The sequence below is a fragment of the Coregonus clupeaformis genome, chromosome 29 (genome assembly GCF_020615455.1).
Source record: "Coregonus clupeaformis isolate EN_2021a chromosome 29, ASM2061545v1, whole genome shotgun sequence".
NCBI classification, from domain to species: Eukaryota; Metazoa; Chordata; class Actinopteri; order Salmoniformes; family Salmonidae; genus Coregonus; species Coregonus clupeaformis.
In genome coordinates, this window is record NC_059220.1 from 11,259,378 (window position 1) to 11,283,804 (window position 24,427).

General features: G+C 42.6%; 1 protein-coding gene and 1 pseudogene across 3 annotated transcripts in view; one reads left to right on the forward strand and one right to left on the reverse strand.

The window, feature by feature from the left end:
• Positions 1 to 5,713: 5,713 nt before the first annotated feature.
• Positions 5,714 to 12,568, reverse strand: LOC121544258 (annotated as a pseudogene).
• A 2,002-nt stretch (positions 12,569 to 14,570) lies between these two features.
• Positions 14,571 to 24,427, forward strand: part of LOC121544665 (tau-tubulin kinase 2-like) — a 43,699-nt gene continuing 33,842 nt past the window's right edge. For 2 of the 3 annotated variants that reach the window (XM_041854700.1, XM_041854702.1), the window contains exons 1-2: positions 15,718 to 16,038; positions 23,799 to 23,978. In XM_041854700.1, the coding sequence (XP_041710634.1) occupies positions 23,907 to 23,978 (72 nt within the window). In that variant the 5' untranslated portion in view covers positions 15,718 to 16,038; positions 23,799 to 23,906. Of the gene's footprint in view, positions 14,921 to 15,717; positions 16,039 to 23,798; positions 23,979 to 24,427 lie in introns of those variants that run through there. The other variant, XM_041854701.1, reaches the window with a different exon arrangement.

Genomic DNA, 24,427 nt, shown 5'->3' on the forward strand with positions numbered 1-24,427 from the left:
ACATTAAGGTACTTAATCGTTACCCAGAAATGATTTGATATTGAGATAAAAACGGCTGCATTGGACCTTTAAGATAGGGAGAATAAACCTCTCTTTACACCGTTCTCCGCAGTAGAATTGCTCTTCATGGCACTATTACAACAGTTTTACAATATTATTGCACAATTATTACAATGTCTCAAACATTGCATTTACATTTTGGTCATTTAGCAGCAGACACCCTTATCCAGAGCAACATACAGTCAGTGAGGTGCATAGCAAATAGTCTGCTGACAGAAAGGGGATACTGCTAGCCCCACTCTGTGTCCCATTATACTCTCTGCTCTCTCTGCTGTACCTTAAAATAACGTTGCAAAGCTTGGAAACATTCACACATGCTATTCACTGCATATGCCAGCCAAGCTCTGTGAGAGTGAGTGGGTTGTGAGATTGTGTGTGTGCCTGTGTGAGTGTTTTATTAGGCCTGTCGTTTTGTATCAACGTGATGTCAATATCATATGCACTCTTTTAGTCTTCCATTGGGAGAAAGGCCAAAATGACATTTAAAATCTACCTTCTAAAAAGAAAGTGCTTGGCACAGGGCATATCCATTAGCCTATCCAAACAATATATTCATCAATTGACTTAGTTATAATTGTCCTTCACAGCAACTGGCATTAAACTGGTAATGAACGGTTAATAAAACTAAAACTACCGTCTATAGTCAAAAACTCCACTTCACTCTTCTGTGCAGGACCTGTGCAGGACCCGTGCAGGACACAGCTCAGATGTGTAATGTTACAGACATAGTTCCACTTTCTGGTTTCATCATAAAATGTATGATAGCCTACAATAGACCAGGAAGACGCCTTAGCAGAAGGCCTGCAACTGTTGCATTCCAAATAATCTTATTGTATACATACCGATTGATAAACGCGACTCCTGATCTATTGTACGGGAATACACAATGTAACTTTCGATCGTGATGTGGAACTCTACCCCACACTGCAGGGGACAGGGGGGTTGCACCGGAGATAGGCTATGGTGCAGCAATTGTAACACTGCCTCCACCCTTGCCATCCGAGCTATTGAACGACGCGATTCTGTCTCAAGTCTAAACTATCCTACTGCATAGAAATTCTAGATCAATATGCAGGATTTCCATGGAGATGAATTGAGATGTGTTTTTAAATGCAGCCATTGTCGATGAAATATGCTACATGGAGGGGACAATTAATTATGCATATCGGACCCATATCCTGAATCCTATATTGATACCTTTCTTTCACCGTAGAGCAGTTTAGACACATTGACAAGTTGTCACATTAACATTGACAAGTTTTGACATTATTACACACACGAATAAATGCAACTTCTACTTTAGCCTACCTTGTAGCCTATAGTCGGTAGTCTACAATGTTCTGCTCGGCATTTTCTCTCAGTCTCTTCTGAAACAGAAAACTTTTTTTTCTGCTTTTCGGAGCGTCACTTCCTAGTTCCTACTCTTGCCGCTGAAATCATTGCATGATGATTGTGAATGTATAGCGTACGCTTTATTATGAGTTGTTGCAATGCAACTCAACTAGGCACATCTCTTCATTCATTGTTGTGGAAGTAATGCGACACTCGACAGAGAGTAAAAATGAAGGCTGTCTACAATTTATGAGAAACCATACAGAGTACACAGATATCATATTGGGTGAGGGCGCACACCATTTTTAATACTTAGCGTACGAAAATACCCTGGCGTACTCCCTACTGTAGGCGGCGCAATTGCTTAATCGCAAAGAGTTGAGGAAAACAATGGGTCAACCACCACCACCAATCGCGGCATAAACACAAGATTTAATAATAATATGCCATTTAGCAGACGCTTTTATCCAAAGCAACTTACAGTCATGTGTGTATACATTTTTACGTATGGGTGGTCCCGGGGATCGAACCCACTACCCTGGCGTTATAAGCACCATGCTCTACCAATTGAGCTACAAAGGACCACATTATGCCCATATAAATGAAAATAACGTTTACTTCTGCTATTTTGATGAGAGAAGATTCCGCATGTGCAATGAGTGCGGCTAAACTTCCGGCCTGGGATGTGTAGCCTTCTCCCAAGCTAATGCAATAAGGTCTGACCACAAATAGAACAATGAGCAAAACCTTTTGGTCTGACTGCGACCCGTGTCCAGGAAAACTCCAGGGAAGAATCGCCCAGGGAAACCAAGCCCCCTCTTTGTCGCCACGACTGGTTTGTTTACATAGCAGGTTAGGATCATTAACGTAGCATGTTAGGAGAACTTACGTAGCAGGTTAAGATACTATGGTTCTCGGAGTCATGGCTGAACAGGGACATGGATAATATAAATCGAGCTCTTTTTTCTATGCATCGGCAGGACAGAACGGCAGATTCCGGTAAGATCAGGGGTGGTGGTGTATCTTTATTGACAACAGCTGCTGCGCGATCTCTACTATTAAGGAAGTGTCGAGGTTCTGCCTGAGTTAGAATACCTCATGATAAGCTGTAGACCATACTATTTAACAAGAGATTTTTCATCTATATTTTCGTTGCTGTCTATTTACCACCACAATGCTGGCACTAATGCCACGTTCAAAACAACTGGGAACTCGGACAAATACGAGGTGAAATCATGACGTCAGGGATCTTTAGGTCGGAAAGTCAGAGCTGTAGAAAGAGGCCCGAGTTCCCGAGTTGGAATTCCGAGGTGGATGACCGTTCAAAACGATGTTTCCCAGTCGGAGAGTTCCCATTTGAACGCGGCATAAGGAGCTGTATAGAGCCCTAGCGGTCAAACAGGGAAACATTTTGCATTTTAGTCATTTTAGCAGACGCTCTTATCCAGAGCGACTTACATTTACATTTACATTTTAGTCATTTAGCAGACGCTCTTACCCAGAGCGACTTACAGTTAGTGCATACATTATTTTATCGAACCCACAACCCTGGCGTTGCAAACGCCATGCTCTACCAACTGAGCTACATCCCCTGCCGGCCAAATCCCTCCCCTACCCTGGACGACGCTGGGCCAATTGTGCGCGCCGCCCCATGGGTCTCCCAGTCGCGGCCGGCTACGACAGAGCCTGGATTCGAACCAGGATCTCTAGTGGCACAGCGTTAGACCACTGCTCCACTCGGGAGGAAACGGTTCCAATCGTTTTTCCCCGATTCATTTCTCCCATAGGGGATTTTAGAAACACTTAAAATAAGGGCTGTGTTTCGTGTAGGCTTACCCGGGCGTGTTGTTTTGATAACCATGTAAATCTCTCTTGGACAAGGTGACATAGTCACTTTAAGAACTCTACCTACATGTACATATTACCTCAATTATCTTGAGTAACCGGTGCCCCCGCACATTGACCCCCTGTATAAAGCCTCACTATTGTTATTTTTACTGCTGCTCTTTAATTATTTGTTACTTTTATTTCGTATTATTTTATATTGTATTTTTGTATTGTATTCTTTCTTAAAACTGCATTGTTGGTTAGGGGCTTGTAAGTAAGCATTTCACTGTAACGTCTACACCTGTTGTATTCGGCGCATGTGACAAATACAATTTGATTTGATTTAATTTTATCAATATATATTCGGCTCAGAGGAAGGCCCAAAAAATTGTCAAAGACTCCAGCCATCCAAGTCATAGTCTGTTCTCTCTGCTACCGCACGGCAAGTGGTACTGGAGCGCCAAGTCTGTGAACAAAAGGCACCTGAACAGCTTCTACCCCCAAGCCATACGACTGCTGAACAGTTAATAAAATGGCTACCCAGACAATTTACATTGACCCCCTTTATTATTTATCTGAATTGTTTTGCACTGACTCCCTTGCACTGACTCTATGCACACTCACTTAGACTCTACCCACACATACTACACTGACACTCCCACACACACGCAGACGCTCTTATCCAGAGCAATTAGGGTTAAGTGCCTTGCTCAAGGGCACATCAACAGACTTTTCACCTAGTCGGCTTGGAATTTGAACCAGCGACCTTTCGGTTACTGGCCCAACACTCTTAATCACTAGGCTACCTGCCACACACACACGCATATTGACGCCACACAAACACTCACACATAGACACGCTTTCACACTTCATATACACTGCTGCTACTCTGTTTATTATCTATCCTGATTGTCTAGTGACTTTTACTCCTACCCACATGTACAGTGCATTCGGGAAAGTATTCAGACCCTTGACTTTTTCCACATTTTGTTACGTTACAGCCTTATACTAAAATTGATTAAATACAAATGTTTCCTCATCAATCTACGCACAATACCCCATAATGACAAAGTGAAAACAGGTTTTCAGAAATGTTTGCAAATGTATAAAAAATAAAAAACTTTGCTATGAGACTCGAAATTGAGTATGCTCCCTCTAATACTCTCTCTCTCCCTCTCTCCCTCCCCTCCCAGAGGACCTGAGCCCTAGGACCATGCCTCAGGACTACCTGGCCTGATGATTCCTTGCTGTCCCCAGTCCACCTGGTTGTGCTGCTGCTCCAGTTTCAACTCTTCTGCCTGCGGCTATGGAACCCTGACCTGTTCACCGGACGTGCTACCTTGTCCCAGACCTGCTGTTTTCAACTCTCTCTTTCTACCGCACCTGCTATTTCAACCTATGAAAAGCCAATTGAGATTTACTCCTGATGTACTGACCTGTTGCAACCTCTACAACCACCGTGATTATTATTTGACCCTGCTGGTCATCTATGAACGTTTGAACATCTTGGAGAAAAACTGGCCTTAATGGCCATGTACTGTTATAATCTCCACCCGGCACAGCCAGAAGAGGACTTGCCACCCCTCGGAGCCTGGTTCCTCTCTAGGTTTCTTCCTAGGTTCCTGCCTTTCTAGGGAGTTTTTCCTAGCCACTGTGCTTCTACATCTGCATTGCTTGCTGTTTGGGGTTTTAGGCTGGGTTTTCTGTATAGCACTTTGTGACATCTGCTGATGTAAAAAGGGATTTATAAATACATTTGATTGATTGATTGAGCTCAGGTGCAACCTGTTTTCATTGATCATCCTTGAGATGTTTCTACAACTTGATTGGAGTCCACCTGTGGTAAATTCAATTGATTGGACATGATTTGGAAAGGCACACACATGTCTATATAAGGTCCCACAGTTGACAGTACATGTCAGAGCAAACACCAAGCCATGAGGTCGAAGGAATTGTTTGGCCGCCTGAGCAACCGGGCGAGAAGGGCCTTGGTCAGGGAGGTGACCAAGAACCCGATGGTCACTCTGACAGAGCTCTAGATTTCCTCTGTGGAGATGGGAGAACCTTCCAGAAGGACAACCATTTCTGCAGCACTCCACCAATCAGGCCTTTATGGTAGAGTGGCCAGACGGAAGCCACTCCTCAGTAAAAGGTACATGACAGCCCGCTTGGAGTTTGCCAAAAGGCACCTAAAGGACCCTCAGACTATGAGAAACAAGATTCTCTGGTCTGATGAAACCAAGATTGAACTCATTGGCCTGAATGCCAATCGTCACGTCTGGAGGAAACCTGGCACCATCCCTACGGTGAAGCATGGTGGTGGCAGCATCATGCTGTGGGGATGTTTTTCAGCGGCAGGGACTGGGAGACTAGTCAAGATCGAGGCAAAGATGAACGGAGCAAAATACAGAGAGATCCATAGATGAAAACCTGCTCCAGAGCACTCAGGACCTCAGACTGTGGCGAAGGTTCACCTTCCAACAGGACAACGACCCTAAGCACACAGCCGAGACAACGCAGGAGTGGCTTCGGGACAAGTCTCTGAATGTCCTTGAGTGGCAAATAGGGCATGGAGATTATTGTAAGAGACCCTTCAAGCCTTGGTAGTCTGCCCTCTAGTGGACGACGTGTCACATAGCTTGTGGGAGGTACTGAGCGAGTATCGGTAAAGTTAATGAGACACTATTTTGTTCTTTGTCGTTCAACTCAGGAAGTAAACTGAAATTCCAATCTTCATTCAATGGTAAATTGGACCCCAACCCTGATAGATTCCAGATTAATGCCCTATATTTGCAACCAGTGTTGGTCTGAAAACTCCCCGAAATTATATCTTCATTCTAGAGATAAAATACAACACAAAGCTGCCCAAATCTACTTATCAGTAGGGAATAACCTTCACCAGTGCAGGAAATCAGTGCAAGGAAATCACACAATACAAACAGGATAAATAACTAACCAGCATAATAATAATACAAATCTCAGGTGATTTCACCCTAGCTATTATTTAACGTTCATTTTACGTTAATTTTGAAAACCACTAAAAAGTATTGATTATTTAACAGGATTTGAGTGGATGGATTCACCACTATGAGCTACTATGGAATATATATGTGTTGTCATATAGCCCGACCCAAAACACAGCCTATTGTTCACGTCCTCCCATTCCTGAGAAACAGCTGATATCTTTAGCCAGAAGATTTTCAAAGAGCAACAAAATAAAAAAACAGATGTAATAATACTTTAAAGAAAATGATAATTTTCTTGTCAAATATTTCTGTAGTTTGCCATAGCTACAGAATATACAACAATTACTAATATACTATTAAGGGTTAAACAAAATGACCTATGTAAATGTTAACTGTTGCAAGTGTCAGTTCAATTTGCTGTGTCATCACGTTCTCATAGGCATTTACTCGTCACAGAAAAACTCCAGAGGCCAGAGCAGGACTTTGGCAGTGGTGATGTGTGTGGCAGTTGGCCAAGGCAGCACTTTCAATAACTGCTACAAATCAAGTCTCAAGTGGTCAACTAATAATACAATTTTTACCACAGCAATACAGCTGAGAGACAATTCATCATACTGTCTAAGTCAGCCTTCTCCTATTGAGAAACCGCAGTCATGTTGGCTGAACAAGCAATTCTATCCACAATATATATTTTCTCTGTTCTTCACAATATATACTGGTGTAGTCTAGTGACTTCACTGTACCAAGGAGACCTTCATAGCTGTGACTATGTCTAGGGATGTGGTCTACACATGCCATACACTAAGATACATATGAAACAACTCTACTCTTAAACTATTTAGAAATGTGGAAAGTGGAAAATAGAAGAGTGATGGAGTGGCTGTGAAGGGAGAAGAGTGCACAAAGCGTAAGAGTCTGACTTAGTCTGAATGTGGAAAAGAAGAATGGATAGATAGTTATGGTAAACTAAATACAAAGATGTGGCTCAAAGAGAAGTCCGTAGTAGAAAGTCAAGAACAGAAGTGCAACTGTCAAGAGGCTGTTGTTGTCGTGCTGTCGTCACGGAGATGGGGGGCGGGGCCCATCCAGGGGCGGTAGACCAGTAGCAGGGCGAGCCCTACTGCCCACGTGCGGACCGGGGACAGGGAGAAGGCCAGAGGTCTGTATGTCTCCAGCAGGAAGTAACAGGAGTATCCCTGCCAGGTCAGCAGCAGCAACATGGCTGTGTGCACCCCCAGAGTCTTCCACCGACAGCCCGGACGGAACAAGTGCTAGCGGAAGGAGTTGCCACGACTACGCAGGTGAAGGCTCTAGCACAGGTGTTGAATAAGATCACCTGTTGGGAAATATGAGAGAGAGAGAGAGAGAGTTGGTGAACTACAGGTAACCCTTTAACTGAACTAGAAGCACTGCCTTGTAGTCTTCCACTGTATCTGTCTGGTAGAACTTTACTAAAAGCCTGCAAGCATAATGCCCTATAATGCAGGTATATTGCACTGAAAGACTTGCCATAAGCATGTATGACCACCTTATAATGTCTTATTAACGATCATGATGAAATACCAGCCTCCTCACCTGCACAACCCCAATGACATAAGTGAGACTTACCTCGATGAAGTGTCCGTCGATGAACACTCCAAAGTCAAAGCAAGCTCCGCTGTGGCCATCAATCAACTCTCCTATGAACCAGGGGCCTACAGAGAGTGACTAGATGGATACACACACGTGGTGGACAGACGCACACAGTCTGTCCCAATTGGCTTGCTTCCCCTTGGCCCTAACCCTAAGATGTTTGGAGATCTAAACGGGCTGGGTAGGTAGTTGTAGCAGGATTACAGGTTTACACTTTACAGATCTATAAACATTGAAAGGGCAAGGGGTAGGGAGCGAGTTGAGACCGGCTGACAGGGTGGAGAGACAGGTAGAGTTTAATGGATGGTTGTCCTCTGGACCCAGTAGGAGACTCACCTAAGGCAGCGCAGAGGTTGAAGAGCATCAGAGAGTAGTAAAAGGTGTCTGCTTTAATGACCAGGTGCAGGGACAGACAGGCCCAAGAGGTCAGACTTGAAGACGCTGGGAGACAAAGGAAAACAGTTAAAGAGATTGAACTGGATCTTAAGCACTTACAAATTCCTAACATATCCCAGCTAGCACATTTGGTTCCTTGGAATGTTGTGGGAACGAACATTTTTGGTTTCCCATTGATTCTGGGAATGGAAACATTGAGAACGGAAGTGAAAATGTAGCCTGTTCTGGGAACGTTCATTTTTAGGTTGAATGGGGGGTTCTGAGAACATTTTACTTTGGTTCCTTGAATGTTTTCTTGGGAGGTTTTATTAACACTTTGAGAATGGAAATGATGGGTTATTTCGAGGTTTTTGAATAACTTCCTTAAAACTTTCACTGAATGTTTTAATAAGCCTTTTAATAACAGTCCTAGCTTATTTTGGGTTAACTTTTATTTTTATTTTTTTACACCTGGCCTATCAGAGGGCAAGATATTGCTTACACCTATCCAATCCTCTCAAGAGAGGCCTAGGTTTTAATTTGGGATTTATGGACTGTCAGGCCAGGGGGTTTAGGGTTGAGAAGGACACAAACAGAGGGGGCACCTGTCGGCTGTGCAGTACAGACGTCAGGCCCCACAGGGTGTGCAGGTGTTCACACAGGTACGCTACAGCCGAGCTCCACGCACACAGGCAAAAATGACATGGTTGTTATAACAACCATAACACTTCCATAGTTACCAGATAGTAACTTGTTTCATGAGGTATTCTAACTTTTAGAAGTTATTCTTTGTCCAAAACATATCCATATGGGATTAAATGGAAATGATGTGTTGTATGGGGTGTTGATGTTAGAGATGTGCCATTACACATCAACAGAGAAACAATAGGACATACAGTGACAAGAGAAGAACCAGATTTACTTAATAGAAACGTAACCCACAAACATTATTCTGTTACCTAAGCACCCCTCACAACCACACACCCTAACCATAACCATAACCCCTTTGAAGTGGTATAGTGGCCAAAGGTCCATCTGAGTCTGTCATGTATGGAGTTGCATAAAGACATACTGTAGTTATTATGCAGATAGGCTGTAATGTCTCAGTCTTATGTTTAAATGAATGACATGGAGTAGGAATAGAGTAGAGTGGAGTAGAAAATGTATTCAGTTGTGTTGAGCTAACCTGGTCCCAGATCAGTTTGTGCTGTACAGCCAACTTCTATGGTTGTTGTCATGCCAAACAGATCTGGGACCAGGCTAGTGTTGAGCTGGTTGTGGGCATCGTGTACCTGGTTGAGAATGCCAAAGAAGTTGTACGGCCGCTTGGGTCCAGGGGTATTGGAAGCATCAGCACAGATGAAGGAATAGTTACCGAAGGGGGTCTTGTGGAGATAGTGGAAGGAGCCCACCTTCTGATTGGCTGAGTACTTCCTGGGTATAACAGGCAACATTATTATGTGACTGAGTTGGTGACAGCATACAGTGTGCTGCTCTCAACACCTCTGCCTTGTTTTATGATGGAGAACTGTCTTTTACTGTAGAATCTAGCTTGTAAACTGTATGTGTGCATCTATTTCTGGCTTTAGATAGCTCTTTAGATAGCTCAGATAAATAAATACTGTAAGTCTCTTGTGCTCATGTTACACAGACAAGCGAACACAAAGAGGCAACTCACACTCCCACTAGCTACACTGGTGGCTATGGTTGAGTTTACACAGGAAGCCCAATTCTGATCTGTTTTCCACGAATTAGTCTTTTGACCAATCACATTAGATCTTTTCACATCATATCTTTTTCAGAGCTGATCTGATTGGTCAAAAGACCAATTCGTGAAGAAAAAAAATCTGAATTGTGCTACCTGTGTGAACACAGCCGTAGAGAGCTGGTTGCTAGAAAGCTAGACATATACATTTTGTATTGTAGATATGTAGTGGTGTAATAATGTTATATGATGTACTGTTGTATGTATTGTTTTATGTGTAATGTCAGTGCCTTAATGTGTTTGGACCCCAGGAAGAGTAGCTGCTGCCTTGTCAGGAACTAATGGGGATCCCTGATAAATACAAATACAAATAGTTTGTATAGTCTCTGAACATAAATCAAAGTGACACACGTCATATGGCCTACTGTAGCCTATATCTTTGACACATTACATTTACATCTACATTTACGTCATTTAGCAGACGCTCTTATCCAGAGCGACTTACAAATTGGTGCATTCATCTTATGATAGCCAGTGGGACAACCACTTTACAATTTTTTTTTTCATATTTTATTTTTATTTGTCTTATTTTTTGTTTAAAATAGTATTTTATTATTTTAAAAATATATATATTAATTTTATTAGTTTATTATTTTTTGTTATTTGTTATTTTTATTTTTTCTATTTTTATTTTTAGTGTTTTTTTTTTGAGTATATGTTTAATTTTCATTTGTTGTATATATATATTGTTGTTGTTTTTATATTTTTGTTGTTTAGTTATTTTTATGTGTTTAAAAAATATATATTATTATAATAATTATTATTATGACACATGTAAACAACATTCATTCCAGACATTGCAGGCAAGAGTGAATACTGACCTGTAGTAGTTGTTGATGCTATCCAATGAAATTATATTGAAGGCATCTGTCAGAAACATAATAAAAACAGGAATGTAAGTTAGAGAGACCTTGCTAAACATTATGAACACATACCAGTTTCACATAATGATCATGGATCAACAAACAGAGAAGAGGTTTCCAACAAAATGAATGGTACAACCTCTCTTCTGGCAAAGCCTCCTTTAAGGGTTTCTGACCTGGATATTAATTCCCAACTCAAGTTTATTGATGAATATATATCCTTACCAGAAACCACAGGAACTCACATTGCCTAACAAATGTAATGCTGCTACAATCTAATCTGCCCTGAACTAATGTCTACCAGAGAATTTATATTTGAAGCAGCTTCTAACAATGGGTTAAAGTGGACAGTTAGGCTGTAGGAGATATGTTATTTAAACTCTAATAGTGTTTGTAATTCAATATCAATGGAGGGGCATTAAGCAGTGAAGTGACTGACTGCTCAGCTTTGAGGTAAAATGCACAAAGAATGCACATATCTGTAGGTATGTGGTGTCTTTACTTTATTCTAGAATATACTCTAATCAACTCCCTATTCAACTGATTGGCCATGTACAAATCTAGACATTTATGGACCAATTCCATACCAATCCCTCAACCCTGTTAATAGGACCTTCTTGATTTCCTCTTTATAGAAATCAATACGTGTAAGAGGATATGAGAGGAAGCTTCTATTAGTCACCATGGTTTCAGCAGATGTGGATCCATTTGTTGCGTTCCAGCACCTCTTCAGGATGTTGTGATAGGCCTGCCACTCTACCTCATGCTGCAGGGAGCCCACCTTGCTCTCCGTCTTCGCATCCGTCAGGTCACCTGTTAGGCGGACAGACAGACTTCTGAGAAATAATAACTCACTTCAGGTTCATGGTTGCTCTTGTAACATTTCAGCAACTCAGCTAACTGTAATATTGGAGGCTGCAACAAAATTAATGAACAAGAAGCAATGCTTGATTTACCTGTTGCGAGGACAAGAACAGGTTGAATCACTTCAATGGTATCAGTACAGAACGTCTCGAAGTCTGGAATGCGTTTTTTGTCTTGGAAGCAGGTGATATGAATGTCAGACACCTTTGTGCGTAACAGGACAGAATTCCACTTGGTGCACCCCCTCTATTCAACAGACTTATTACCTACACTGAACAAAAACATAAACGCAACATGCAATAATTTCAACGATTTTACTGAGTTACAGTTCATATAAGGAAATCAGTCAATTGAAATAAATTCATTAGGCCCTAATCTATGGATTTCACATGACTGGGAATACAGATATGCATCTGTTGGTCACAGATCTTTTTTTTTTCAAGGTAGGGACGTGGATCAGAAAACCAGTCAGTTTCTGGTGTGACCACCATTTGCCTCATGCAGCGCGACATGTCCTTCGCATAGAGTTGATCAGGCTGTTGATTGTGGCCTCTGGAATGTTGTCCCACTCCTCTTCAATGGTCGTACACGTCGATCCAGAGCATCCCAAACATGCTCAATGGGTGACATGTCTAGTGAGTATGCAGGCCATGGAAGAAGTGGGACATTTTCAGCTTCTAGGAATTGTGTACAGATCCTTGCAACATGGGGCAGTGCATTATCATGCTGAAACATGAGGTGATGGCGGCGGATGAATGGCACGGCAATGGGCCTCAGGATCTCGTCATGGTATCTCTGTGCATTCAAATTGCAATCAATAAAATGCAATTGTGTTCATTGTCCGTAGCCTATGCCTGCCCATACCATAACCCCACCGACACCATGGCGCGCTCTGTTCACAACATTTACATCAGCAAACCACTCGCCCACACGACGCCATGCCATACATGCTGTCTGCCATCTGCCCGGTACAGTTGAAACCGGGATTCATCCGTTTCACTTCTACAGCGTGCCAGTGGCCATTTATGGTGAGCATTTGCCCGCTGAAGTCGGTTACGACGCCGAACTGCAGTCAGGTCAAGACCCTGGTGAGGATGACGAGCACACAGATGAGCTTCCCTGAGACGTTTCTGACAGTTTATGCAGAAATTATTCGGTTGTGCAAACCCACAGTTTCATCAGCTGTCCGGGTGGCTGGTCTCAGACGTTCCCGCAGGTGAAGAAGCCGGATGTGGAGGTCGTGGGCTGGCGTGGTTACACGAGGTCTGTGGTTGTGAGGCCAGTAGGATGTACTGCCAAATTCCCTAAAATGACATTGGAGGTGGCTTATGGTAGAGAAATTAACATTCAATTATCTGGCAATAGCTCTGGTGGACATTCCTGCAGTCAAAATGCCAATTGAACGCTCCCTCAAAACTTGAGACATCTGTGGCATTCATTGTGTTGTGTGAAAAAACTGTACATTTTAGAGTGGCCTTTTATTGTCCCCAGCACAAGGTGCACCTGTGTAATGATCATGCTGTTTAAGCAGCTTCTTGATACATTTTTGAGAAATACGTTTTTTTGCCTTTGGAACATTTCTGGGATCTTTTATTTCAGCTCATGAAACATGGGACCAACACTTTACATGTTGTGTTTGTATTTTTGTTCAGTATAGTTAAAACAGTGTTCAAAGTCTTACAACTTGCTAACCTCCAGGGGATCGGTGTCCCGTATACGGGACGGTTGAGCTAACGTGCGCTAATGTGATTAGCATGACTGTTGTAAGTAACAGCAAACTTTCCAGGACATAGACATGTCTTATATGGGCAGAAAACTTAAATTATTGTTAATCTTACTGCACTGTCCAATTTACAGTAGCTATTACAGTGACCAAATACCATGCTATTGTTTGATGAGAGTGCACAACAACAAAAAACGTATCACGGCAACTGGTTTGATACATTCACCTCTGAAGGTAAATAATGTACTTACTTCATTCATTCAGAGATAAAATGTAGCATAGTTTTGTTTGATAAAATCAATGTTTATATTCAAATGTAGGAACTGGGTTCTACAGTTTGAACCCCTGCTGTCTCTGGCATCACACCCACCCCGCCCGGCCATCTAGATGTGTGAAAGTTAGTGTATAAACTAATAATCCATCATGTATGACATTCCTGGGAGTGTGTAAACTTACATTTTGTTTTACCATATGATTTTTGTATGTTCTCTATAGTTATGTACAAGAAAATGTATCAATTGACCAATTCGGCACATTTGCCATCAAGTGGCCAAAATCTAAATTGCGCCTAAACTGCAATATTATATTATGGCCTTTCTCTTGCATTTCAAAGATGGAACAAAAAAATAAATTAGAAAACGCATGTTTTTTTGTTTGTATTATCTTTTACCAGATCTAATGTGTTATATTCTCCTACAGTAATTTCACATTTCCACAAACTTCAAAGTGTTTCCTTTCAAATGGTATCAAGAATATGCATATCCTTGCTTCAGGTCCTGAGCTACAGGCAGTTAGATTTGGGGATGTCATTTTAGGCGAAAATTGAAAAACAGGGTCCGATCCTTAAGAGGTTAATATCGGTGGCTGGCTCGCCTGGCTGGTGCAAACTTTGCTTTGTCCATGCATGACAGTACAGCACCCAATAAGGCAACTAACTGGTCTGTTAGTGACCGCATTCAGTGTAGCCTTTTACAAGGCAAGCCACTATTACCAGGCAATCACATCTATTAGCTTGCTTGGGCTACTTAGCTACTCGCTAATAGCTGTCTCTGCCAGTCAGTGACAATTGACAGTGACAAGTGAAGTGGCAGTGACAGCCATTAGCTAGCCAGTTAGCAATTAGATAGCAAATTGAGTAAGCAGCTGGATCCACTCACCTGCACGAACCAGAATATGTTATCCAAGTCGCCGCAGGGATACAGAGGAAGACTGGTCCTACTACTAGCTTCCTCTCCATCCCCGCCGCTAGACTGCCGAACACGTTTGTGGTGCCAAGCGGTGTCATAGCTCTCCAGCACCCATGAAGCTAAGCACGCAAGAGCCAGTCGGACAAGAACTAGCGCTCCGAAGAGCTTGAGCATCCTGTAGTGACGAGAGAGCGGTGGGAATCTACTGGACAGAATACTGCCAGGACTGGAGAGGGCAACATGAACACACAGTAGGCTAGCTACATTAGCTACTAGCTGGCCATTCAGACCGTTTGATTTCCATTGGCGATCACAGCTAGATCGAGGTAACTGTTACACACGAAACAACTCCTCTCAGATTATGTTTTGAGGTAGCTAAAAGGAAATGCAACAGAGTTGTATACTGTACTGTCTTGTGCATGGATACGTAATCGATTAGTGCTATCCGTGATCCTTGAGACGTCCCTATCCTAAACCCTAACCTTTACTCTTACCGTAACGATTTTAAATTTAAACTTCAATGTGGTATGGACGTCCCAAGAAATCCCGGATTGCAAGGACAGTACGTCATCGCTTTATGGATCACTCCTAGAAATCCCTGCGTTGTGCCTTTAACCTGCGTTGTGCCTTTAATGAAAATCTATGCACAAATAGGAAGGTGTAAGCACGGTGAGAAAACCTGGCACATGTAATAGGTCAACAATAATCAAGTGGCAAGAATTTGACCCTAACCCTATATGAGCAGTTTTGAACATCCTCGTCAAGCTCCTTTGAAGTATTTACCCCCAAAAATATATATTTCTAAGCTGTCAGCAAATGCTCAGTGAAATAGCGGTTATTAATGCAATATCTTAACATGTGGTAGAGACAATATCAAAGCACACAACGCTGCCATATCTGGATCTTCATTGATGAAAATAATTAAATGAAAATACACCAGAATAGAATAGAATAGAGGGGGTGAAATTGTAATATGAGGCTTGCAAGACCTAGTAACAGTAACTAAAGTCCGGGCACCTCCTATGGAATATTGGGCGCGGCCACGCTCATTAATCATAATTACACGTGCACTAGCGCTTTAAAACCCGAACGCGTTTACATAGCGAGCTGTTGCGAGGGGGATAGGATCGTGAACGAGCGCGCAGTCAGGCTGGCTGATCATCATGAAGGAGTAACGTTAGTCACGTCACGGATCTGCAGCGATAGAGAGAGATGCTGAGTTGACAGGGAGAGAAGGAGAAAAGGGACGATTAGATAAAACTCATTATCTCACTGCTAAATTCACATGTCTGCGTGTGAACCTCAGCTGCAGAATCAACGCCGCATGCATAACGCCCCCGCTATGGAATTCCACTCAATGTCTCAACATTCCATCATGACAAACATAGAGGATTTTTTGTAACCACACCCGGCTCCTTTCGGATCAAGGATTGGAGTGGTCAAGGTATGCACACCGCTGCTATGCAAACGGATACTGACAGTTAGCTAGCTAGCTAATATTGGCTGATGTCAACATGCAAGAATGCAGTAGGCCACATTAGCTACATTTTAAAAGGACTGACGCAATGTATCATCGCTACCAAGGTCGTTACATAGCTAGATGCATTACGATTATATTCTAGAACGCAATGTTTCCCCATAGCCTAAGTAGGTTGATTATCTTTATGCTAGCCCATAGCTAAATGCAAAGAGGCACTCTAGTATAGCCCTTGTGTGCGATCAATGTGCGTGTACGCGCAATCGTAAATTTGCTGTAGCAACGCTAGGCTAGCTACGCAGCTTCGTATAGCAACAACACAGGCGCGGTGGTGACACGTTGTAACCACACCAATTAGTTACATAGTTATTGCATTGTAACAGTTGCCTGTTACTAGTGCGAATTTCTATCGTGCATTGTCGTCATGACGTTCACATTTGTATCCAGGTAATCAAATCAGCAGGATAGTGCTAGTGGATATATTTGTCTTGCGCTTGTTCGTTGGCAGTAACGTTATATCAGCCCCAGTATGACAGACAGCCAAATCTGTCAACAGCCATTCTTTTTGACAGTAACGTTAACTCCATAGCTTTGTTTCTAATCTATCACTCACTACATGTTATGCAAATATATTTTTCATATCAGATTTATGGTACAGACAGTACTTCATTCATTGCTTGACATGGCATATAAAGATGTTAGTCATTACATGATTCTTATGCCACGTGATTCAAGATCAGAACAACTTATCAGTTGAGAAGAATACCTTATCAACAGGCAAATTTTACAGTACAGAGACTCACACACAATCAATACATTCTTTATACAGTAATTGAGCAATACAGTAGGCTACAAGTACTGTAGTGAGGTTCAGATATTGAGAGACAACCCCAACATCATTCACTACTATCATGCCCAATCTCTCCTGACAGGATCATCATGCTCTGAGAGGAGGTGGAACGGGCCAGGGCAGGGGATGGAGCAGGGAACAGGCTAAAGCCGGGAATGGAGCAGGGAACAGGCTGGGGCCAGGGACTGAGCAGGGCCTCCCCATCCCATCCCCATGCTGGCTAGGCTCCAGGGCTTTAAACAGAGAGATGACTGAACAGCCAGGCCCAGGCAGCAGCAGCTAGGGAATCAGACACTATTTTCATCTCCAGAGGGTAGCGTCCTAAATTGCACCCTATTCCCTACATAGTGCACTACTTTTGAACAGGGCTCATATGGAATAGGGCGCCATATGGGATACAGCCATAGAGGAGGAGGTCTCTGGTCCATTGTGCCAGGCTGAGGCTGCAGGAACCCACTAATGAATTAGATTAAAGCAAACATGGGAGATGTTTCCCCTAGTTTAATGACTCCAATTTACCGTGTTGACTTGACACATGTTTGTGTGTGTGTGTGTGTGGGGGGGGACTGTGTGTGTGTGGATGTGTGACTGCTCAGACCAATAGGAATGGAAGTAGGCCTATCCAACAGATATCCATCTGTCATCTCATCATGACTGCTTTGTTACTGTGCCATGCCTAGTCTTCCAGCACATTTACATAGTCCCATATAGACACAGCCTGGGTCTGAGTCAGGGAGCAAGATTCACCACAAGACTACGATGGGTGTCATAGATTTATGATGACTGGTCTAATACCAAATCTGTTCAACCTACGTGTTATTCTGAGTCATGATTTGCATTGAGAAGCATCAGAACAGCAGTGTTGTGTTGTGTTGGTCAGTGAGTCACACTAATATGTCCCAAACGGCACCATATACCCTAGAGGCTATAGTGCACTACTTTTCACCAGGGCCCATAGAGAATAGGGTGCCATTTGGTTCTCAACTACAACAGTGTGGACCAGCCACCTGCTGGCTGAGTGGGGTGGTTCTGGGCTGGCTCTGAGGCAGCAGGCTGCCTTCTGTACCTGTATTCATAAATCATCTCAAAGTAGGAGTGCTGATCCAGGATCAGGTCTTCCCTGTCCATATACTGTAATCTTATTCATTGTGATCTGAAAGTCAAAACTGATTCTAGATCAGCACTCTTACTCTGAGATTCTTTATGAATTGCCCAGATGGAGAGATTGAAGAAAGGATACTACTTCCACTGTACAAAAAAGTGCTCCTTTTCAAACAGGAATGTCTCTAACCCCAGGGAGGCAGGAGATTGGAATAGAGCCTCTGTGACCTTGAAACTATTGGTTCTCACACAGAGAGAGGACAGTTGGGGTTCCCTGACTGTATGTAACTTTCCTGCGTGAGGGTTTTAGTGGTAGATGGATGTTTCTTATTTTGATCTTCAGACAGAGTTCATTTTAAGCCATCTGTGTGGCCTATCTTCAGACAGGAATCCAGCCCGTCTCTTAACAACACTCTTTTTCCACTCACACTCTACTACTACTACTACTACTACTACTACTACTACTACTACTACTACTACTACTACTACTACACACTAAATGCATGCTGCTCTGCTAGTCTTATCTAGAACTGTAACCATTCGTGTTCTTAAAAAAGCTCCTGGGGGAAGAGAGAGAGAGAGATGCAGCTCTAGGGCACCTGTGTGTTTGGGACCCCAACAACGTGTCAACGACATTGTATCAAATGTTACTGTCTTCTTGATTTCACTGTGATCTAACTGTGTCTGCCTCTGTGCTGTAATTGACGTGTCCCACCCCTGTCCCGTTGCATCATGGGATTGCTCCTGTGCTGGGGAGACACTGTTACATTGTGATGTCATGTCCTGTAAGCAAAGAGTGCTCTGAGGCCTCTTTGCATAATGCTAGAGTAGCCTAAAGAAAAGTTTTCTCATCACTTTTGAGAGTTTGCTAATAAAGTATGCTATAACTCGTAAAAATCCCTTGTGTGAGAATATCATTGAAGTCAAATGTGTTTTACGACAGGAAAGTGCAGAGTCTTGGAAGCATTTAAATGATCAAACACTGCGCGTCTGTTACACATCAGTGACTGGTCAAGTCAACACTGAAATAGGCCTGACTTGGTTTGTTGTTACACGTCAGTGACTGGTCAAGTCAACACTGAAATAGGCCTGACTTGGTTTGTTGTTACACGTCAGTGACTGGTCAAGTCAACACTGAAATAGGCCTGACTTGGTTTGTTGTTACACGTCAGTGACTGGTCAAGTCAACACTGAAATAGGCCTGACTTGGTTTGTTGTTACACGTCAGTGACTGGTCAAGTCAACACTGAAATAGGCCTGACTTGGTTTGTTGTTACACATCAGTGACTGGTCAAGTCAACACTGAAATAGGCCTGACTTGGTTTGTTGTTACACATCAGTGACTGGTCAAGTCAACACTGAAATAGGCCTGACTTGGTTTGTTGTTACACATCAGTGACTGGTCAAGTCAACACTGAAATAGGCCTGACTTGGTTTGTTGTTACACATCAGTGACTGGTCAAGTCAACACTGAAATAGGCCTGACTTGGTTTGTTGTTGCACATCAGTGACTGGTCAAGTCAACACTGAAATAGGCCTGACTTGGTTTGTTGTTACACATCAGTGACTGGTCAAGTCAACACTGAAATAGGCCTGACTTGGTTTGTTGTTACACATCAGTGACTGGTCAAGTCAACACTGAAATAGGCCTGACTTGGTTTGTTGTTACACATCAGTGACTGGTCAAGTCAACACTGAAATAGGCCTGACTTGGTTTGTTGTTACACATCAGTGACTGGTCAAGTCAACACTGAAATAGGCCTGACTTGGTTTGTTGTTACACATCAGTGACTGGTCAAGTCAACACTGAAATAGGCCTGACTTGGTTTGTTGTTACACATCAGTGACTGGTCAAGTCAACACTGAAATAGGCCTGACTTGGTTTGTTGTTACACATCAGTGACTGGTCAAGTCAAAACTGAAATAGGCCTGACTTGGTTTGTTGTTAAACAAATGGCTCGTCTCTTGGTTCTGTTATAAGTATGTGATACAGTGCCTTCGGAAAGTATTCAGACCCCTTGACATTTTCCACATTTAGCTAAGTTACAGCCTTATTCTAAAATGGATTACATTGTTTTCCCCCTCATCAATCTACACACAATACCACATAATTACAAAGCAAAAACAGTTTATTTGAAATTTTTGCTAATTTATATATAAAATAAAAAAAATGGAAATATGACATTGACATAAGTATTCAGACCCTTTACTCAGTATTTAGTTGAAGCACCTGTGCAGCGATTACAGCATTGAGTCTTCTTGGGTATGACACTACAAGCTTTGCACACCTGTATTTGGGGAGTTTCTCCCATTCTTCTCTGCAGATCCTCTCAAGCTCTGTCAGGTTGGATGGGGAGCGTTGCTGCACAGCTATTTTCAGGTCTCTCCAGAGATGTTCGATTGGGTTCAAGTCCAGGCTCTGGCTAGGCCACTCAAGGACATTCAGAGACTTGTCCTGAAGCCACTCCTGCATTGTCTTGGCTGTGTGCTTAGGTCATTGTCCTGTTGGAAGGTGAACCTTCGCCCCAGTCTGAGGTCCTGAGTGCTCTGGAGTAGGTTTTCATCAAGGATCTCTCTGTACTTTGCTCCGTTAATCTTTGCCTCGATCCTGACTAGTCTCCCAGTCCCTGCCACTGAAAAACATCCCCACAGCATGATGCTGCCACCACCATGCTTCACCGTGGGGATAGTGCCAGGTTTCCTCCAGACGTGACACTTAGCATTCAGACCAAAGAGTTCAATCTTAGGTTCATCAGACCAGATAATCTTGTTTCTCATGGTCTGAAACTCTCTACCATAAAGGCCTGATTGGTGGAGTGCTGCAGAGATGGTTGTCCTTCTGGAAGGTTCTCCCATCTCCACAGAGGAACTCTAGAGCTCTGTCAGAGTGACCATCGGGTTCTTGGTCACCTCCCTAACCGAGGCCCTTCTCCCCTGATTGCTAAGTTTGGCCGGGCGGCCAGCTCTAGGAAGAGTCTTGGTGGTTCAAAACTTCTTCCATTTAAGAATGTTGGAGGCCACCGTGTTCTTGGGGACCTTCAATGCAGTAGAAATGTTTTGGTACCCTTTCCCAGATCTGTGCCTCAACACAATCCTGTCTCAGAGCTCTACGGACAATTCCTTCGACCTCATAGCTTGGTTTTTGTTCTGACATGCACTGTCAACTATGGGACCTTATGTAGACAAGTGTGTGCCTTTCCAAATCATGTCCAATCAATTACCACAGGTGGACTCCAATCAAGTTGTAGAAACATCTCAAGGATGATCAATGGAAACAGGATGCACCTGACCTCAATTTCGAGTCTCATAGCAAAGGGTCTGAATACTTATGTAAATAAGGTATTTTTGTTTTGTATTTTTAATACATTTGCAAACATTTCTAAAAACCTGTTTTTGCTTTGTCATTATGGGGTATTGTGTGTAGATTGCTGGGAAAAAAATAATATTTAATCAATTTTAGCACAAGGCTGTAACGTAACAAAATGTGGAAAAAGTCAAGGGGTCTGAATACTTTCCGAAGGCACTGTATATAGAGGCTATAGATATGTTATAGAGTGAAGCTTGCATACATTTGATTAGATTTAGTGAAATCTGTAACCCAGAGGTGGGGTCAATTCTATTTCATTTCCAGTCAACTCAGAAAGTTAACCAAATTCCAATTCCCCATTTTCCCCATTGAAAAACATTGAATAGAATTGGAATTGGAATTTCAGTGCATTTCCGTAATTGACTGGAATTTAAATGGAATTGACCCCAACCCTGATGTAACCTAGATGTAGGCTATTCCTTGAGTAGCCCTGCTGTCAGCATGTGTGTGTGGGGCTTCTGGGTGTGTGTGGAGTTGTGGTGGTGCTGTGTAATGAGAGAGAGCTTGTGTGGGACGACTGGGAGCAGCAGGTGTGGCAGCTGCAACCCAAACTAAGCTCAGGCCTAGGCTACTCCTCAACCAAAGGGGTCAACTTTCAACAGCCAGATTTCATTCATATGGCCCACAAGCCTAGACCTCAGCTGTCATTAGCTATCATCTCCACAGGTTACTTGACATTCCTTCTGCACACCCAGGGGTTAAAGTTCTCAGTCACTGCGACGGATTTCCGTCTTATGGATTCTGGAGAGGTCTTTTTTGAGATCAGTGTAGATTCACAATCCTGGTTTGGAGATGACATAGGCTAATATAGACAGAAGCCTGTCTGTTCTACGAAATATATTCCCAAATAAATGTATTCTCAAATATTATATTTTCTCTGTTACGATATGTGCACTGAACCAACATGCATGATTGTTGATGACACTCCGATGTTCAGATGAAGGGAATGAAATAGTCTGTAATGCTGACGACAGCAGCGCTCAACTCAGACAGCTGTGTCTACTGCAGCTGCTGGTAAAGTCATTCAAAGCCTCTACTTTATCACTCAGGATGGAACTGTCCAGTGGTACTGTTTTTGCCATGTAATGTGGTTATTAAAACAAAATCAGACACCCCCATAGTAGAATAGATGACCTATTTACCTAGTCGGCTTGCTGTTGTGTGTTCTATGCAAGATAAATATTCCTCTCGAGGCGCATGCAAGTTGCGAGAACCATAGGAGGGAAACATGTATTCTGACAAGCACAGCAATTCTTAATGCAATCGCGGGAAAACACTTTTGAAAGCAGTTTTGGCAAATGTATTTTGAAAGCAGTTTTGGCCTTTGTTAAGATAGAGGGGGATCCCAGTTTTACATTGCTACCATGTTTATTTCTCTACTCCTTCTATTGCGTGTGGCATCGTTTTACAAATGCAGTTTTACAACAGGAGTTTCAAGCATGGTTTTACCCCTCGATCAGACCGACAGTGTAATTGCGTTTTGGTACACCAGAAGTACATTCGTTTCCAAGGGAATGCTGCGTTTGCCTTGCAGCATTGCGTTGCAGTGTGTTCTGTGTTCTGTGTTCTGTGTTCTATGTTCTGTGTTCTGTGTGGTGCGTATCAAATTGTATGCGTAGACTTGACAGAAATAGTAGCAAAAGGTAAATGTTTAACTTTTGTTGCTCACACATGCAGTAACAATTTTGGATTACATAATTTAAAAGTTATGCAGAATTTATTATGCGGCGTTGATGCAATGACACTGTAGGTCTGTTCAAGGCGCAGCTGCGCATCAGAGCCCTTTAAGGGGGCAATGTTGCCTTTTAGATGGTGTCAGCATAAATGTATTTTAATTAATTTTGTAGTAGAATGTCCTTTTAAACTGAGCATCTCAGTCCTTCTACATAAAAAAAAAATTATGGGGAGGACACCGTACCCCCTAAGCAAGGGGACTGGAATTGGTCAAACTCGCAGTTTAATACATGTACAAAATGATCCTCTTTCCCTAAAAGCATGATGGTCATGACTTTCTGACATGAAAGGGGAGTTTAACTTGGCCCCAGACAATCGATCAGAGATCAGTCATGGGATTTTTTGTTGCTTTAACCCCTGTGCATATAGTGCTTTACATCAACAACAGATGTACACCTGTTGTATTCAGCCCATGTGACAAATACATTTGATTTGAGGGAGCCTCGATCAAAGCTATGTCTAAACGTTTGGAGATTTCAAGTACTTTTAAAGTATACAGTATACATTTACATTGAACATTTTAGTCATTTAGCTGACACTCTTATCCAGAGATACTTACAGTTACTGCATTCATTAGAGTTCATTATGTTCATTATTATATTAAACAGACCACAGTATATTGTGGTGGAGATGGTCTTATGTGTTTTCTGCCTCTCTCCTGGGCCTGTTGTTTAGGTTTCTACAGGGTGCTGATGCCCAGCCCAATCTAATACGGCTGGTGGTAGGTAGCAGGAGTCGTAGTAGAGGAAGCACCACCGAGAGCAGCAGTCCACCACAGGCGGGATGAGTGCTGCAGCAACGGAGCAAGCTGACATCCTCACCGTGCTTGTCCTGGTCAAGGAACGATGGAAAGTGGTAAGTGTCCGTGTTTTGGCGTGTGTGTGTGTGTGTGTATGTGTGTGTGTGTGTGTGTACAGTACCAGTCAAAAGCTAGGACACACCTACTCATTCCAGGGTTTTTCTTTATTTTTACTATTTTCTACATTGTAGAATAATAGTGAAGACATCAAAACTATGAAATAACACATATGGAATCATGTAGTAACCAAAAAAGTGTTAAACAAATCAAAATATATTTTATATTTGAGATTCTTCATAGTAGCCACCCTTTGCCTTGATGACAGCTTTGCACACTCTTCGCATTCTCTCAACCAGCTTCATGAGGTAGTCACCTGGAATGCATTTCAATTAACAGGTGTGCCTTCTTAAAAGTTAATTTGTGGAATTTCTTTACTTCTTAATGTGTTTGAGCCAATCAGTTGTGTTGTGACAAGGTAGGAGTGGTATACAGAAGATAGCCCTAT